Source organism: Pristiophorus japonicus, chromosome 4 (assembly GCF_044704955.1).
Source record: "Pristiophorus japonicus isolate sPriJap1 chromosome 4, sPriJap1.hap1, whole genome shotgun sequence".
NCBI classification, from domain to species: domain Eukaryota; kingdom Metazoa; phylum Chordata; class Chondrichthyes; family Pristiophoridae; genus Pristiophorus; species Pristiophorus japonicus.
This window is the reverse complement of record NC_091980.1, coordinates 304,624,697-304,644,311: the sequence shown is the minus strand read 5'-3', so window position 1 is coordinate 304,644,311 and position 19,615 is coordinate 304,624,697. Positions and strand designations below refer to the sequence as shown.

The 19,615-nt window shown below is 46.8% G+C and overlaps 1 protein-coding gene across 6 annotated transcripts in view; it reads right to left on the bottom strand.

Moving 5' to 3' along the window:
- The window catches only part of tdp1 (tyrosyl-DNA phosphodiesterase 1), a 186,743-nt gene that overhangs the window by 157,458 nt on the left and 9,670 nt on the right, over positions 1-19,615 (bottom strand). For 4 of the 6 annotated variants that reach the window (XM_070877588.1, XM_070877592.1, XM_070877589.1 and 1 more), the window contains exons 4-7: positions 18,327-18,382; positions 16,518-16,614; positions 2,709-2,774; positions 2,079-2,113 (exon numbers count right to left, since the gene is read on the bottom strand). In XM_070877588.1, the coding sequence (XP_070733689.1) occupies positions 2,079-2,113; positions 2,709-2,774; positions 16,518-16,614; positions 18,327-18,382 (254 nt within the window). The remainder of the gene's footprint in view (positions 1-2,078; positions 2,114-2,708; positions 2,775-16,517; positions 16,615-18,326; positions 18,383-19,615) is intronic. The other 2 variants (XM_070877590.1, XM_070877594.1) reach the window with 1 other exon arrangement.

Sequence of the window (19,615 nt, the reverse complement as noted above, 5' to 3'; positions counted from 1 at the left end):
AGGGGACATAGTCTAAGGATAAGGGTTAAGACATTTAGAACTGAGATGAGGAGAAACTTCTTCACTCAGAGAGTTGTTAACCTGTGGAATTCCTTACCGCAGAGAGTTATTGATGCCAGTTCATTGGATATATTCAAGAGGGAGTTAGATATGGCCCTTACGGCTAAAGGGATCAAGGGTATGGAGAGAAAGCAGGAAAGGGGTACTGAGGTGAATGATCAGCCATGATCTTATTGAATGGTGGTGCAGGCTCGAAGGGCCAAATGGCCTTCTCCTGCACCTATTTTCTATGTTTCTATGTTTCCATGTTGCCAGGACTGGAGAATCTTAGCTATGAGGACAGATTGGATAGGCTGGGTTTGTTTTCCTTGCAATAGAGAGTGGGGGGAGGTCTCATTGAGGTGTATAAAATTATGAGGGGCCTTGATATAGTGGATAGAAAGGACCGATTTCCCTTAGTGGAGGGGTCAACAACCAGGGGGCATAAATTTAAAGTAAATGGGGGGAGGTTTAGAGGAGATATGAGGGGACATTTCTTCGCCCAGAGAGTGGTGGGGGTTTGGAACTCACTGCCTGAAAGAGTGTTCAAAGCAGAAACCCTCACCACATTTAAAAATCACGTGGATGTGCACCAGAAGTGCCGTAACCTTCAGGGTTACAGACCTAGAGCTGGAAAGAGGGATTAGGCTGGATTGTCTCACTGGCCGGCGCGGACAGAATGGGTCGAAATGGCCTCCTTCCGTACTGTAAACTTCTATGACCACCACCTGCAAGTTCCCCTCCAAGTCACACACCATCCTGATATGTCGCCGTTCTGTCATCCTCACTGGGTCAAAATCCTGGAACTCCTCCCTAACAGCACTGTGGGAGTACCTTCACCACACGGACTGCAGCGGTTCAAGGTGGCGGCTCACCACCTCCTTCTCAAGGGGCAATTAGGGACCCAGGTCTCAGTGCACCTCCCCTTTTCCTAATCTGTCACCATTCAGATAATATTCTGCCTTCCTGCTTTTGCCACCAAAGTGGATCACCTCACATTTATCCACATTATACTGCCTCTGCCATGCATTTGCCCAGAATGTGGAATCTGCTCTCACAGGGTGTAGATGAGGTAAATATCATCGATGCATTGAAGGAGAAGCGTGTTAAGTGAATAAGGGAGTGCGGAGTGGCAGGTCAGGCTAATCGAGTTCGATGAAGAGGGGATGGGCGGAGGCTCGTGTGCAGCATAGATACCGGCACGGACAGACTGTGCCGAATGGTCTGTTCCTGTGCGCTACATTCGATGTGATGACGAGGCACTAACAGGAGCAATACACGTGACAGTAAAGCTCGTTGCTCAGATAACTCACTGCAGCAAGCCCGGTAATTGCTTACTGGGATTTCTCGTACTGTTCAGTTCAGCCAAACTGGTCTCTGCATTCTCAATGTGTCTTCGGCAAGTTAAAAAAGGACCACTTAGAATTTTAAATCCGCCTCGAGATTACGCCGCACCTTACTGGTCTGTCAATGTTTACCGCTCTCAAATGAAATTAGTCAGTCTGTTATTTCAACAGAGCCATTAACGACTCAATGGATCAATAGCGTTAAGGCAGCAAAATAACTGCGTACAACCTGCATCTTACACTGCCTTTTGTGATGTAATAGCTTCATGGGTTCTTTGCTTAAGAATTCATAGCTGCACGTTGCTATTACGAACTAGTTGGTTTATTAACAAAGGTTTATCAATCACACTAAACATTACAGTTCATCCACTCAGCTCACAACTGCTTAAAACCTACCTCTTTCACCAAGCTTTTGGTCATCTGTCCTAATCTCTCCTTATTTGGCTCGGTGTCAAATTTTGTTTGATGGCGTTCCTGTGAAGCGCCTCGGGACACCGCCATGAGGGGCCGAATGACCTACTCCTGCTCCTAATTCTTATGTTATTTACAGAGGCGAGCGTTTGTTCAGTGCTTTCCAGGCAGTGACTCACCATGTGGTGTTGACCTGTGACCTACGATAAGTTAAAGCGCACGAGTACTGTAACCATTGATCCAATACCATTTTGTATTATATAGAAAAAGCCATCAACTTACGTATGATGTGTCCCATAGGCAATCTCCAACTTCGCCTGAAAACATTAAAAAAAGGCTTCTTTTCACATTTATCAAATTATTGATTCACAAAGTGCAGAACAAAAACCCAAGCAGCGGTCTATGAAAGGCCAGCAGTGTGTCAATGACAGAAATAGGCCTTCTTACCTCACCGAGCTATGACAGCTCCTGTCATGGGAACATTTAAGAACATAAGAAATAGGAACAGGAGTAGGCCATTTGGCCCCTCGAGCCTGCTCCACCATTTGATCAGCTCATGACTGATCTGATCTTGGGCTCAGCTCCACTTCCCTGCCCGTTCCCCATAACTGTTTACTTCCTTATCGCTCAAAACTCTGTCTTTCTCCGCCTTAAATATATTCAATGACCCAGCCTCCAAAGCTCTCTGGGGCAGAGAATTCCACAGATTTACGACCCGAGAGAAGAAATTTCTCCTCATCTCAGTACTAAATCGGCGACCCCTTATTCTGAGACTATGCCCCCTAGTTCTAGATTCCCCACGAGTGGAAACATCCTCTCTGCATCTACCTTGTCGAGCCCCCTCAGCATTCGCCCATCAAACCCTCAACCAACCTCACTAAAACAGATTACCTGGTCATTTATCATACTTGCCGTGAGCAAAATTCTGTGCGTTTCCATGACACCAGTGACGACGCCACTAAAGCGCGTTGGGGCCACCTGAGGTAAGGAAAGGCACTACATCAATGCAAGTTCTTTCTATTTTTCTCACGGTGCGCTGGCGTTTGCCGATTGGCACCGTGTTCCCCGGGTCCGGCGGGAGAGCCATTAACACTCGCTGACGGCCGTTGCTCGCCCCTAACGTGACGGACGCTCGCGAGAACTGGCAGCAAACCATCTCCGTCACGCGTGCCCAAGACTCTGGAGAGATTGACTTTGGGGAAGTGGGTGGACATAAATAATAATCCTTTCGCACCACTTGAACACAGAATCATAGAAATTTACAGCACGGAAGGAGGCCATTTCGGCCCATCGTGTCCGCGCCGGCCGACAAAGAGCTACCCAGTCTAATCCCACTTTCCAGCTCTTGGTCCGTAGCCCTGTAGGTTACGGCACTTAATAAGAACATAAGAAATTGGAGCAGGAGTCGGCCATACAGCCCCTCGAGCCTGCTCTGCCATTTAATAAGATCATGGCTGATCCAATCATGGACTCAGCTCCACTTCCCTGCCCGCTCCCCATAACCCTTTACTCCCTTATCACTCAAAAATCTGTCTATCTCCACCTTAATCCCTTATCTGTTAAGAAACTGTCTGTCTCTGTCTTAAATGTATTCAATGTCCCAGCTTCCACAGCTCTCTGAGGCAGCGAATTCCACAGATTCACAACCCACTAATAGAAGAAATTTCTCCTCATCTCAGATTGGGGGCAGGGGGAGAAATCATCCAGTTATGTTGAAGATGTAACTAATACATAACAAGAGAGAATCTTCCCCCTCACCCCACCACTCAGTCCAGCTACACCAGTGAAAACTAATAAAGCTATCAGTATTTGCACTGGCTAATTAGGAGCCCATGTTCTATAAAACTCTCTGATGCAGTGCGCTCTACAAAGCCTTCATGTCAACGAAGCAATACATTGAGTCCACTGGTGGTTTGACGAGCATAGGGTCAATGGAGGAGAAATTTCACACCTTCTGCACACCAGGATACATCAGAGAGTACAGAAAGAGTACAGAAGGACTTGCATTTATATAGCGCCTTTCACCACCACCGGATGTCTCAAAGCACTTTACAGCCAATGAAGTACTTTTGGAGTGTAGTCACTGTTGTAATGTGGGAAACGCGGCAGCCAACATGCACACAGCAAGCTCCCACAAACAGCAATGTGATAATGACCAGATAATCTGTTTTTGTTATGTTGATTGAGGGATAAATATTGGCCGGGTCACCGGGGATAACTCCCCTGCTCTTCTTCAAAATAGTGCCGTGGGATCTTTTACATCCACCTGAGAGAGCAGACGGGGCCTCGATTTAATGTCTCATCCCAAAGACTGCACCTCCGACAGTGCAGTGCTCCCTCACTGGGAGTGTCGGCCTAGATAAGAACATAAGAAATAGGAGCAGGAGTAGGCCATACGACCCCTCAAGCCTGCTTCACCATTCAATACGATCATGGCTGATCTGATCATGGACTCAGGGCCACTTCCCTTCCCATAACCCCTTGATCCTGTATTGGTTAAGAAACTGTCCATCTCTGTCTTAAATTTATTCAATGTCCCAGCTTCCACAGCTCTCCGAGGCAGCAATATGTCCTCAACTCCCTGGAGTGGGACTTGAACCCACAACCTTCTGACTCAGAGGCGAGAGTGCTGCCCACTGAGCCACAGCTGACACTGAGCCAGACAACACCCCGCTGTCCATCCAATTGGTCCCAAATACTAACAGCTCTCAATCACCCGACGCCCTACAATTCCCCCTTACATTTTCCCACTCTATGTGCCCGCTCAACAGTCCACCTTCACCATAAAGTCATTCAATCTAAATCATCCATGCATCTTCCCTCGCTTAAACCCGCGCCCCACATCATAGTGTGCAAGTACAGCAAGTGATCAGGAAGGCCAATAGTATCTTGGCCTTTATTGCAAAGAGGATGGAGTATAAAAGCAGGGAAGTCTTGCTACAGCTATACAAGGTATTGGTGAGGCCACACCTGGAATACTGCGTGCAGTTTTGGTTTCCGTAATTACAAAAGGATATTCTTGCTTTGGAGGCAGTTCAGAGAAGGTTCACTAGATTGATTCCGGGGATGAGGGGTTTGACTTATGAGGAAAAGTTGAGTAGGTTGGGCCTCGACTCATTGGAATTCAGAAGAATGAGAGGTGAACTTATCGAAACGTAAAAGATTATGAGGGGGCTTGACAAGGTGGATGCAGAGAGGATGTTTGCACTGATGGGGGAGACTAGAACTAGAGGGCATGATCTTAGAATAAGGGGCCGCCCATTTAAAACTGAAGAGGAGAAATTTCTTCTCTCAGAGGGTTGTAAATCTGTGGAATTCGCTGCCTCAGAGAGCTGTGGAAGCTGGGACATTGAATAAATTTAAGACAGAAATAGACAGTTTCTTAAACGATAAGGGGATAAGGGGTTTTGGGGAGCGGGCAGGGGAAGTGGAGCTGAGTCCATGATCAGATCAGCCATGATCTTATTGAATGGCGGAGCAGGCTCGAGGGGCCTTATGGCCTACTCCTGCTCCTATTTCTTATGTTCTTATCTTCCACTTGACCAAGCCCTGAAGAATATTGAATATTGAAGAATATCTCCCCTCAACGTTCCGAGGCTCTTCCACTACCTCTCATAGCTCAGATACCAGCGGACACACATTTAAGATAATCGGCAAAGAAAATCCAGCGAGGAAATGAGGAGAATATTTCTCCCGCAGTGAGTTATAGAATCATAGAAATTTACAGCACGGAAGGAGGCAATTTCGGCCCATCGTGTCCGCGCCGGCCGACCAAGAGCTACCCAGCCTAATCCCACTTTCCAGCTCACGGTCCCTAGCCCTGTAGGTTACGGCTCTTCAAGTGCACATCCAAGTATCTTTTAAATGTGGTGAGGGTTTCTACGTCTACCACTCTTTCAGGCAGTGAGTTCCAGACCCCCACCACCCTCTGGGCGAAGAAATTTCCCCTCATAATTTTATACACCTCAATTGAGGTCTCCCCTCAGCCGCCCCTGTTCCAAAGAAAACAGACCCAGCATCTCCAATCTTTCCTCATCGCCAAAATTCTCCAGTCCAGGCAACATTCTTGTAAACGTTGTTACAATCTGGGATGTACTGCCTGAAAGGGTGGTCAAAGCAGATTCAATTGTAACATTCCAAAGGTAATTGGATCAATACTTGAAAAGGAAAAATCTGCAGGACATTGGGGAGAGAGCAGGGGTTGTGGGACTGACTGCATCGCCCTTTCAAAGAGCCGTCACAGGCACGATGGCCTCCTCCGTGCTGTAGTATTCTATGATTCCTGTTCACCTTCATGTTCACGGTAAATGTGTTCTGTATTTGGAGAACTGGATTGTGTTGGGGAGTGAGAGTAATTCGATCGCTCTTTCAAAGAGCTGGCACAGGCACGATGGGTTGAATGGCTTCCTTCTGTGCACAAAATTACGAGGGGCCTGGATAGAGTGGCTAGGAAGGACCTGTTTCCCTTGGTAGAGGGGTCAACAACCAGGGGGCATAGATTTAAATTTGATTGGGGGGAGGTTTAGAGGAGATATGAGGGGACATTTCCTCACCCAGAGGGTGGTGGGGGTCTGGAACTCACTGCCTGAAAGGGTGCTAGAGGCAGAAACCCTCACCACATTTAAAAAATACTTGGACGTACACTTGAAGTGCCGTAACCTGCAGGGCTACGGACCAAGAGCTGGAAAGCGGGATTAGGCTGGATAGCTCTTGGTCGGTCGGCACGGACACGATGGGCCAAAATGGCCTCCTTCCGTGCTGTAAATTTCTATGCTTCTGTTCTACGATGCGATGACCTTGCACTGTCGGTTTGGTTGCCCTGGTTATCCTGGCTGTATTACAGTGACCAGAGCTGGACACTGCACTCCACGTGTGGCTGCACAAGTGCCCTTCTCCAGACTCAATGTCACCTCCCGGGAGTTATCCTCCCCTCCTCCACCCATCCACCCCAGCATCTGGGGCGGTTTCATGCTAGATGGCGCGCAACTTGCATTTATATTGCACCAAGGCACTTCACAGGAGCATTATCAAACAAAATTTGACACCAAGCCAGAGCTCGGAGAAATGAGGAGAAATTAGGGGCTCAATTTTTCAGAGCACGCTGCTCTTTTTGGTCCAAGTTGAAAAACCACAGTTACCCCAATCAATTTGCACCAGCGTAACTCAGTTAGTTACGATTTTTTTAGGTCAGTTTTTCTTTCAGCCAAAGGGGGCATAACCTGCCACTCGTGCCAATTCTGGCCATTTAGGCAAGTTTGGTCAGCTGGGCTGGTGACCAAAAGCTTGGTCAAAGAGGTAGGTTTTAAGCAAGCGTATTAAAGGAGGAAAGAGAGGTAGAAAGGTAGAAAGGCCGGAGCGGCTTAGGGAGAAAATTCCAGAGCTTAGGGCCCAGGCAGCTGAAGGCACGACCACCAATGGTGGAGCGATTATAATCGGGGATGCCCAATGACCAGAATTGGAGGAGGGCATGGGTCTCGGGGACTGGAGGAGATTACAGAGATAGGGAGGGGTGAGGCCATGGAGGAAATTGAAAACAAGGATGAGAATTTTAAAATCGAGGCGTTGCCGGTTCGGGAGCATGGGGGTGATGGGTGAACGGGACTTGGTGTGAGTTAGGACGCGGGAGGCAGAGTTTTGGATGAGCTCAGGTTTACAGAGGGTGCAAGGGACTGGCCAGGAGAGCGTTGGAATATTCTGCAAATGCTACTCTGTTTCAATGAACTATCCACCAATACCTCCAAATGAAAAAAGATTCTGGAAATAAGAATGCGTTTGTGGGTAAATCCATGTCACTACAGGAACAAATGACATCGCTATAAATTTGACATCCAATCAGAGGCACTCACAAGCAGGTAACAGTGTCCTCTGGTGGAGATATATAGACATTCAGAAGGGAAGATGGTGCTTGACAAAGTTGATAGATAGAAAGAAAAAGACTTGCATTTATATAGCGCCTTTCACGACCACCGGACGTCTCAAAGCGCTTTACAGTCAATGAAGCACTTTTGGAGTGTAGTTGCTGTTGTAATGTGGATAACGCAGCAGCCAATTTGCGCACAGCAAGCTCCCACAAACACCAATGTGATAATGACCAGATCATCTGTTTTTGTTACTTTGATTGAGGGACAAATATTGGCCAGGACACCGGGGATAACTCCCCTGCTCTTCTTCGAAATAGCGCCATGGGATCTTTTATGTCCAGCTGAGAGAACAGACTCGGTTTAACGTCTCATCCAAAAGACGGCAACTGCCTCAGCACTGCACTGGAGTGTCAGCCTAGATTTATGTGCTTAAGGAGTGGGACTTGAACCCACAACCTTCTGACTCAGAGGTGAGTGTGCTACCCACTGAGCCATGGCTGACACTAATAGGAATACTTGGAGCGGGTGACAGAAATCAGGGGCAATGCAGTGGATGTGCTGTACCTAGACTTTCAGAAAGCCTTTGGCAAGGTACCGCACAGGAGACTATTGGAGAATTTACTGAATATCTTCGATATAACTTCAATAAAGGCACTCGATAAAGTCCCCCACAAGAGATTATCAGCAAGAATGGGAGCGCGTGGATCTGGGCAGAACCTTGCGACTTGAGTCGGCAATTGTTTAGGAGGCAGGAGAGAGTGGGGATAAGAACATAAGATTATAAGAAATAGGAGCAGGAGTAGGCCATAGGGCCCCTCGAGCCTGCTCCGCCATTTAATAAGATCATGGCTGATCTGATCATGGACTCAGGTCCACTTTCCCGCCCACTCCCCATAACCCTTTACTCCCTTATCGCTCAAAAATCTGTCTATCTCCGCCTTAAATATATTCAATGACCCAGCCTCCACAGCTCTCTGGGGCAGAGAATTCCATAGATTTACAACCCTCAGAGAGAAGAAATTCCTCTTCATCTCAGTTTTAAATGGGCGGCCCCTTATTCTGAGACTATGTCCCCTAGTTTTAGTTTTCCCTATGAGTGGAAATATCCTCTATGCATCCACCCTGTCGAGCCCCCTCATTATCTTATAAGTTTCAATAAGATCACCTCTCATTCTTCTGAACTCCAATGTGTATAGGCCCAACCTACTCAACCTATCATCATAAGTCAACCCCCTCATCACCAGAATCGACCTAGTGAACCTTCTCTGAACAGTCTCCAATGCAAGTATATCCTTCCTTAAATACGGAGACCAAAACTGTATGCAGTACTCTAGGTGTGGCCTCACCAATACCCTGTACAGTTGTAGCAGGACTTCTCTGCTTTTATACTCTATCCCCCTTGCAATAAAGGCCAACATTCCATTTGCCTTCCTGATCACGTGCTGTACCTGAATACTGACTTTTTGTGTTTCATGCACAAGGCCCTCCAGATCTTTCTGCACTGCAGCACTTTGCAATTTTTCTTCTTTTAAATTGTAATTTGCTTTTCTATTTTTCTATTCATCTGGAGTTCTGCATTCAATTTTGGGCACCAAGCTTCGAGGAGGAAGTTTTGACCTTGGAAACAGTACACTGTAGATTCGCCCGAATTATACCAGGACTTAAAGGACAGATTGCATAAACTGGGCTTGTATTCCCTTACATTTAAAAGGCTGAGATGTGATCTAAACAAGGTGTTTAAAATGAAAAAGGGTAAATAGAGAGAGTATCTACTTCCTGGAGGAGTCCAGAATAACAGAATCATCTTAAAATGGTAGAGGTGGAGGAAATGATCGCCAGAGTGTGACAGGAAGGGACAGAATGTATAAACATAAGAATGTATCAGAAAGTGTGGTCAAATCAAGTAAAAAGAAAAAATTAAAAGCTCATTATCTGAATGCACGTAGCTTTTGTAACAAGATAGATGAGCTGACGGAACAAATAGATATGAATGGGTATGATCTGATAGCCATTACAGAGACGTGGTTGCAAGGTGACCAAGGCTGGGAGCTGAATATTCAGGGGTATTTGACAATTCAGAAGGATAGACAGAAAGGAAAAGGAGGTGGGCCTACGCCCCAAGATCTCATAACCCCCCAATCTCTCCTATCCCCCCGCCCCCCCCCCACCAAACTCTCCCATCTGTTAATGAAGTCTGAGATCAGTGCGTTCGTGAGAAACGATATTGGCTCAGAAGATCAAGGTGTTGAATCAATTTGGGTGGAGATAAGGAATAATAAGGGGAAAAAGTCACTGGTGGGCGTAGTCTATAGGACCCCTAACAGTAGCTACACTGTTGGAGGGAGTATAAATCAAGAAATCATGGAGGCTTGTAAGAAAGGTATGGCAATAACCATGGTTGATTTTAATCTCCATATTGATTGGACAAATCAAATTGCCGCGTTCGTCTTGAGGAAGAGTTCATAGGGTGTATCCGGAATAGTTTCCTTGAACAGTACGTTGCGGAACCAACCAGGGAGCAGGCTATCTTAGATCTGGTCATGTGTAATGAGACAAGATTAATAAATGATCCACTAGTAAAGGATCCTCTAGGAAAGAGTGACCATAACATGGGTGAATTTCAACTTCAGTTGGAGGCTGAGAAAGTTGGATCTCAAACCAGTGACCTGATCTTAAATAAAGGTGATGACAAAGGTATGAAGGCAGAGGTCCAGGAAGCCCTGCGGGGCACAACGGACATGATCTTTGAAGTCCGACAGCTGCAGGTAAAATGCAGGGAACAGCACCAGCCCTTATACATGGCCTTCTTCCACCTTACAAAGGCCTTTGACACTGTCAACCGCGAGGGTCCTCCTCCGTTTCCGATGCCCCCAAAAGTTCGTCACCATCCTCCGCCTGCTCCATGACGACATGCAGGCCGTGATCCTTACCAACGGATCCCCTACAGACCCAATCCACGTCCGGACCGGGGTCAAATAGGGCTGTGTCATCGCCCCAACCCTCTTCTCAATCTTCCTCGCTGTCAGGCTCCACCTCACAGTCAAGAAGCTCCCCGCTGGAGTGGAACTAAACTACAGAACCAGTGAAAACCTGTTCAACCTTTGCCGTCTCCAGGCCAGGTCCAAGACCATCCCAACCTCTGTTGTCGAGCTACAGTACGTGAACGACGCCTGCGTCTGCGCACATACAGAGGCTGAACTCCAGGACATAGGCGACGTATTTACTGAGGCATACGAAAGCATGGGCCTTGCGCTAAACATCAGCAAGACAAAGGTCCTCCACCAGCCTGCCCTCGCCACACAGCACTCCCCGCCCCGCCCCGCCCCGCCCCACGCCCCCCCCCCCCCCCCTGGACACCGTGGACCACTTCCCATATCTCGGGACCCTCTTATCAACAAGAGTAGACACTGACGACGAGATTCAGCACCGCCTCCAGTGCATCAGTGCAGCCTTCGGCCGCCTGAGGAAAACAGTGTTTGAAGATCAGGCGCTCAAAACTGTCACCAAGCTCATGGTCTACAGGGCTGTAGTAATACCCGCCCTCCTGTATGGCTCAGAGACATGGACCATGTACAGTAGACATCTCAAGTCATTGGAGAAATACCACCAACGATGTCTTTGCAAGATCCTACAAATCCCCTGGGAGGACAGACACACCAACGTTAGCGTCCTCGACCAGGCCGACATCCCCAGCATTGAAGCACTGACCACACTTGATCAGCTCGGTTGGGCAGGCTACATTGTTCGCATGTCAGACAGGAGTCTCCCAAAACAAGCGCTCTACTTGGAAATCCTTCACAGCAAACGAGCCAAAAGTGGGCAGAGGAAATGTTACAAGGGCACCCTCAAAGCTTCCCTGATAAAGTGCAACATCCCCACTGACACCAGAGAGTCCCTGGCCAAAGACCAGCCTAATTGGAGGAAGTGCATCCGGGAGGGTGCTGAGCACCTTGAGTCTCATCGCCGAGAGTGTGCAGAAATCAAGCGCAGGCAGCGGGCACAGCATGTGGCAAACCTGTCCCACCCACCCTTACCCTCAACTGTCCCACCCACCCTTACCCTTATCTGTCTCATCTGTGATTCTCGTATTGGACTGTTCAGCCACCTAAGGACTCATGTTAAGAGTGGAAGCAAGTCTTCCTCGATTCCGAGGGACTGCCTATGCAGAATACCAAAGGGCAAAAAACGTTAGTGGGAGTTGTGTACAGACCTCCAAACAGTAGTAGTGATGTTGGGGAGGGCATCAAACATGAAATTAGGGGTGCGTGCAATAAAGGTGCAGCAGTTATAATGGGTGACTTTAATATGCACATAGATTGGGTTAACCAAACTGGAAGCAATACGGTGGAGGAGGATTTCCTGGAGTGCATAAGGGATGGTTTTTTAGACCAATATGTCGAGGAACCAACTAGGGTGGAGGCCATCTTAGACTGGGTGTTGTGTAATGAGAGAGGATTAATTAGCAATCTCGTTGTGCGAGGCCCCTTGGGGAAGAGTGACCATAATATGGTGGAATTCTGCATTAGGATGGAGAATGAAACAGTTAATTCAGAGACCATGGTCCAGAACTTAAAGAAGGGTAACTTTGAAGGTATGAGGCGTGAATTGGCTAGGATAGATTGACGAATGATACTGAAGGGGTTGACTGTGGATGGGCAATGGCAGACATTTAGAGACCGCATGGATGAACTACAACAATTGTACATTCCTGTCTGGCGTAAAAATAAAAAAGGGAAGGTGGCTCAACCGTGGCTATCAAGGGAAATCAGGGATAGTATTAAAGCCAAGGAAGTGGCATACAAATTGGCCAGAAATAGCAGCGAACCCAGGGACTGGGAGAAATTTAGAACTCAGCAGAGGAGGACAAAGGGTTTGATTAGGGAAAATGGAGTACGAGAAGAAGCTTGCAGGGAACATTAAGACGGATTGCAAAAGTTTCTATAGATATGTAAAGAGAAAAAGGTTAGTAAAGACAAACGTAGGTCCCCTGCAGTCAGAATCAGGGGAAGTCATAACGGGGAACAAAGAAATGGCGGACCAATTGAACAAGTACTTTGGTTCGGTATTCACTGAGGAGGACACAAACAACCTTCCGGATATAAAAGGGGTCGGAGGGTCTAGTAAGGAGGAGGAACTGAGGGAAATCCTTATTAGTCGGGAAATTGTGTTGGGGAAATTGATGGGATTGAAGGCCGATAAATCCCCAGGGCCTGATGGACTGTATCCCAGAGTACTTAAGGAGGTGGCCTTGGAAATAGTGGATGCGTTGACAGTCATTTTCCAACATTCCATTGACTCTGGATCAGTTCCTATGGAGTGGAGGGTAGCCAATGTAACTCCACTTTTTAAAAAAGGAAGGAGAGAGAAAACAGGGAATTATAGACCGGTCAGCCTGACATCGGTAGTGGGTAAAATGATGGAATCAATTATTAAGGATGTCATAGCAGTGCATTTGGAAAGAGGTAATATGATAGGTCCAAGTCAGCATGGATTTGTGAAAGGGAAATCATGCTTGACAAATCTTCTGGAATTTTTTGAGGATGTTTCCAGTAGAGTGGACAAGGGAGAACCAGTTGATGTGGTATATTTGGACTTTCAGAAGGCTTTCGACAAGGTCCCACACAAGAGATTAATGTGCAAAGTTAAAGCATATGGGATTGGGGGTAGTGTGCTGACATGGATTGAGAACTGGTTGTCAGACAGGAAGCAAAGAGTAGGAGTAAATGGGGACTTTTCAGAATGGCAGGCAGTGACTAGTGGGGTACCGCAAGGTTCTGTGCTGGGGCCCCAGCTGTTTACACTGTACATTAATGATTTAGACGAGGGGATTAAATGTAGTATCTCCAAATTTGCGGATGACACTAAGTTGGGTGGCAGTGTGAGCTGCGAGGAGGATGCTATGAGGCTGCAGAGCGACTTGGATAGGTTAGGTGAGTGGGCAAATGCATGGCAGATGAAGTATAATGTGGATAAATGTGAGGTTATCTACTTTGGTGGTAAAAACAGAGAGACAGACTATTATCTGAATGGTGACAGATTAGGAAAAGGGGAGGTGCAAAGAGACCTGGGTGTCATGGTACATCAGTCATTGAAGGTTGGCATGCAGGTACAGCAGGCGGTTAAGAAAGCAAATGGCCTTCATAGCGAGGGGATTTGAGTACAGGGGCAGGGAGGTGTTGCTACAATTGTACAGGGCCTTGGTGAGGCCACACCTGGAGTATTGTGTACAGTTTTGGTCTCCTAACCTGAGGAAGGACATTCTTGCTATTGAGGGAGTGCAGCGAAGGTTCACCAGACTGATTCCCGGGATGGCGGGACTGACCTATCAAGAAAGACTGGATCAACTGGGCTTGTATTCACTGGAGTTCAGAAGAATGAGAGGGGACCTCATAGAAACGTTTAAAATTCTGACGGGGTTAGACAGGTTAGATGCAGGAAGAATGTTCCCAATGTTGGGGAAGTCCAGAACCAGGGGACACAGTCTGAGGATAAGGGGGAAGCCATTTAGGACCGAGAAGAGGAGGAATTTCTTCACCCAGAGAGTGGTGAACCTGTGGAATTCTCTACCACAGAAAGTTGTTGAGGCCAATTCACTAAATATACTCAAAAAGGAGTTAGATGAAGTCCTTACTACTCGGGGGATCAAGGGGTATGGCGAGAAAGCAGGAATGGGGTACTGAAGTTGCATGTTCAGCCATGAACTCATTGAATGGCGGTGCAGGCTAGAAGGGCCGAATGGCCTACTCCTGCACCTATTTTCTATGTTTCTATGTTTCTATGATGATGTATAACTATAGTAAGACATCCTTGCTCCTGTACTCAAATCCTCTTGCAATGAAGGCCAACATACCATGTGCCTTCCTAACTGTTTGCTGCACCTGCATGTTTGCTTTCAATGACTGGTGTACCAGGACATAAGAACATAAGAATTAGGAACAGGAGTAGGCCATCTAGCCCCTCGAGCCTGTTCCACCATTCAACAAGATCATGGCTGATCTGGCCGTGGACTCAGCTCCACTTTCCCGCCCGCTCCCCGTAACCCTTAATTCCCTTATTGGTTAAAAATCTATCTATCTGTGATTTGAATACATTCAATGAGCTAGCCTCAACTGCTTCCTTGGGCAGAGAATTCCACAGATTCACAACCCTCTGGGAGAAGAAATTCCTTCTCAACTCGGATTTAAATTGGCTCCCCCGTATTTTGAGGCTGTGCCCCCTAGTTCTAGTCTCCCCGACCAGTGGAAACAACCTCTCCGCCTCTAGCTTGTCTATCCCTTTCATGATTTTAAATATTTCTATAAGATCACCCCTCATCCTTCTGAACTCCAACGAGTAAAGACCCAGTCTGCTCATCATAAGGTAACCACCTCATCTCCGGAATCAGCCTCGTGAATAGTCTCTGTACCCCCTCCAAAGGACACCCAGGTCCCTCTGTACATCGACACTTCCCAAGCCATCACCACGTAAAACATATTTTGTCCTTACGTTTTTCCTACCAAAGTGGTTAAAAAGTATATTTTGGTAAAAAAAATAAAAGTAATAATTATACTTTGAATGTGAGAAGGTGGGAAGATGTGGAAGAGCTAAGGGATTTATTGGATTCAGATCTATGGTAATAGCAGCACCTCCAGTGGATAAGGTAATAATAAACCCAAATGGATTACAGTCCCCACTGCTTATAGGGCCATGGTGATGCAATCACAATTGTGGTACCTGTTGGGATGGTTTAAAAAGGTAATGTTATTACTACTGATCAAGATTGTTACAAATTATTGCTGAAGCTATAACCGCTCACCACTTTGAGGGGATTAAGTCATTGGAGGTGCTACTCACTTATTGCCCATGTTCTGACTCACACCAAGTCCCGTTCAGCTATCGCTCCAGTACTCACTGGCCAACATTGGCTCCCAGTCCAGCATCGCCTCGATTTTAAATTCTCATCCTTGTGTTCAAAATCCCCCCGTGGCCTCGCCCCTCCCTGTCTCTGTAACCTCCTCAAGCCCTACAACCCTCAGAGATCTCGGCACTCCTCCAATTCTGCCCTCTTGAGCATCCCTGATTTTCATCACTCCACCATTGGCAGCCGTGCCTTCAGCTGCCTGGGCCCCAAAGCTCTGGAATTCCCTACCTAAACCTCTCCGCCTCTCTACCGCTCTCTTCCTTTAAGACGCTCCTTAAAACCTACATCTTTGACCAAGCTTTTAGTCTCCTAGCCTGGCAAATTTGTTTCCTTCAGGTACTGTGCGAATTCCCTTTTGAAATCCATGATTGAGTCTGCCTCCAACATCCTTTGAGACAGCGCAATCCAGATCCTAACCACTCACTGCGTGAAAAAAGGTTTTCCTCATGTTGCCTTTGGTTCTTCTGCCAATCACCTTAAATCTGTGTCCTCTGGTTCTCGACCCTTCTGCCAATGGGAACAGTTTCTCTCTATCAGCAGAGCTGGTCTCCAGTCGTCTTGGTTAACCCTTGCCACTGGACCAAGACCTAGCTCTGTCAAGCCCGTGTGGTGGCTGGGGTACAACGGCACTACACGTTAAAAAAATCCACGCACATCTTCCACCCTTCACGATCTAGTTCGGGATCTGGAATATTAGGTCCTTCATTGAAACACCTGTAAACTTATCCCTTTTTTGGTGTGGAAGCAAGTCATCCTTGATACGAGGGAACGCCTATGATGATCCCTATCTACTCTGTCCAGACTCCTCATGATTTTGAACACCTCTGTCCTCTCAACCTTCTCTGCTCTAAAGAGACCAACCCCAGCTTCTGCAATATCTCCTGATGTGTGTACACTCAACCACAGGGTGTCCTGAGCTGCCGGAGCGACTGTACACTTTATGTTCAGCTTCCTCCTTACCTGGCAAAGGCGCACGTTGGGATATGGATGTGCATCCTCGTGTAGTTCGGCTTTGGACAGGCGATGCTCACCATGAACAATCAGCAGCGGCTTCATCCTGAAATTCAACAATCGGAGAGTGATGGTTGATAGGTTTTCCCACTTCAGAACTTTGGCAGAAAAAAATAGAAAAGCAAAATATAATTTAAATGGAGAAAAATTGCAGAGTGTGGCAGTACAGAGGGACCTGGGGGTCCTTGTGCATTAAACACAAAAAGTGAGTATGCAGGTACAGCAAGTGATCAGGAAGGCAAGTGGAATGTTGGCCTTTATTGCAAGGGAGATAGAGTATAAAAGCAGAGAAGTCCTGCTGCAACTGTACAGGGTATTGGTGAGGCCACACCTGGAGTACTGCGTGCAGTTTTGCTCTCCGTACTTAAGGAAGGATATACTTGCTTTGGAGGCTGTTCAGAGAAGGTTCATTTGGTTGATCCCTAAGATGAAGTGGTTGACTATGAAGAAAGGTTCAGTGGCCAAAACTCGTGGGAGGACAGAAGACTGGGAAGCTTTTAAAAGCCAGCAAAGAATGACTAAAAAAATGATTAAGAAAGGGAAGATAGACTATGAAAGTAAACTAGCACGAAATATAAAAACAGATAGCAAGAGTTTCTATAGGTATGTAAAAAGGAAAAGAGTGGCTAGAGTAAATGTTGGTCCCTCAGAGGATGAGACCGGGGAATTAGTAATGGGGAACATGGAGATGGCAGAAACTCTGAACAAATATTTTGTATCAGTCTTTACGGTAGAGGACACTAAAAATATCCCAATAGTGGCTAGTCAAGGGGCTATAGGGGGGAAGAACTTAACACAATCACGAAGGAGGTGGTACTCAGTAAGATAATGTGACTAAAGGCAGATAAATCCCCTGGACCTGATGGCTTGCATCCTAGGGTCTTAAGAGAAGTAGCGGCAGGGATTGTGGATGCATTGGTTGTAATTTACCAAAATTCTTGGCGGTCCCAGCAGATTGGAAAACTGCAAATGTAACGCCCCTATTTAAAAAAGGAGGCAGACAAAAAGCAGGAAACTATCGACCAGTTAGCCTAACATCTGTGGTTGGGAAAATGTTGGAGTCCATTATTAAAGAAGCAGTAGCAGGACTTTTGGAAAAGCAAAATTTGGTCAGGCAGAGTCAGCATGGATTTATGAAGGGGAAATCACGTTTGACAAATTTGCTGGAATTTTTTGAGGATGTAACGAACAGGGTGGATATGGGGAACCAGTGGATGTGATGTATTTGGACTTCTAGAAGGCATTTGACAAGGTGCCACATAAAAGGTTACTGCACAAGATAAAAGTTCATGGGGTTGGGGGTAATATATTAGCATGGATAGAGGATTGGCTAACTAACAGAAAACAGAGAGTCGGGGTAAATGGTTCATTCTCGGGATGGCAATCAGTAACCAGTGGGGTGCCGCAGGGACCACAACTATTTACAATCTATATTAATAACTTGGAAGAAGGGACCGAGTGTAACGTAGCCAAGTTTGCTGATGATACAAAGATGGGAGGAAAAGCAATGTGTGAGGAGGACACAAAAAATCTGCAAAAGGACTAAGTGAAGCTAAGTGAGTGGCAGATGGAGTATAATGTTGGAAAGTGTGAGGTTATGCACTTTGGCAGAAAAAAATCAAAGAGCAAGTTATTATTTAAATAGAGAAAAATTGAAAGTGCCGCAGTACAGCGGGACCTGGGGGGTACTTGCGCATGAAACACAAAAAGCTAGTATGCAGGTACAGCAAGTAATGAGGAGCAGTGAAGGAGACTCACCGAAATTCGTCTGGGTATTGCTTCATTAACCAAGGAATATCAATGCAGTAATTAAACTGAAAGGTAAAAACATTCGTTATTGGTCTCCTGCAAACTAGCAGCCAGGTGTAACTCTGGGCTGGGAATAACCTACAGCAAGATGAAGAATTAGTCTGCAATCCATGTTAATAACGGTCACAGTTTAACGGCTTATATAGTGCATTTAAAAACAAATAATTCTCAGGATGTGGGCGTCGCTGGCAAGGCCGGCATTTATTGCCCCTCCCTAGCTGCCCTTGAGAAGGTGGTGGTGAGCCACCTTCTTGAACCGCTGCAGTCCGTGAGGTGAAGGTACTCCCACAGTGCTGTTAGGGAGGGAGTTCCAGGATTTTGACCCAGCGACCTTGAAAGCACAGCAGATATATTTCCAAGTTGGGATGGTGTGTGAAGTGTGTGACTTGGAGGAAAGAGGTGATGGTGCTCCCAAGTGGAGCACCGTGGTTGCAGTGTGTACCATCTACAAGATGCACTGCAGCAACTCGCTAAGGCTTCTTCGGCAGCACCTCCCAAACCCGTGACCTCTACCACCTAGAAGGACAAGGGCAGCAGGCTCATGGGAACACCACCACCTCCACGTTCCCCTCCGAGTCACACACCATCCTGGCTTGGAAATATATCGGCCGTTCCTTCATCGTCGCTGGGTCAAACTCCTGGAACTCCCTCCCTAACAGCACTGTGGGAGTATCTTCCCCACACGGACTGCAGCGGTTCAAGAAGGCAGCTCACCACCATCTTCTCAAGGGCAATTAGGGATGGGCAATAAATGCCGGCCTTGCCAGCGACACCCACATCCCATGATTTAATGGGTCAGAGAGTGTCAACCCAGAACAATACTTTAAGTTACGCCAGACCAAAAGGACAGCAGGGCTGAATTGGGCAGATTTAAGACAGATGTAGAGAGAAATTCTTTGCTCAGAACATTATCAACAGTTGGAGCAGGTTAGAAACATAGAAAATAGGAGCAGTAGTAGGCCATTCAGTCCTTCGAGTCTGCACCGCCATTCAATATGATCATGGCTGATCCTCTATCTCAACATCATTGAGTGTTGTCAGAAAATCTTACAGGACAGAAGGAGGCCATTCGGCCCATCGTGCCTGTGCCGGCTCTTTGATAGAGCTATCTAATTAATCGAATCCCACACCCCTGCTCTTTACCCATAGTCTTGCAAAACGTTTTACCGAACTTTCAGGCAGTACATTCCAGATCATCATAACTCGCTGCGTAACAAAATTCTCCTCATCTCACCCTC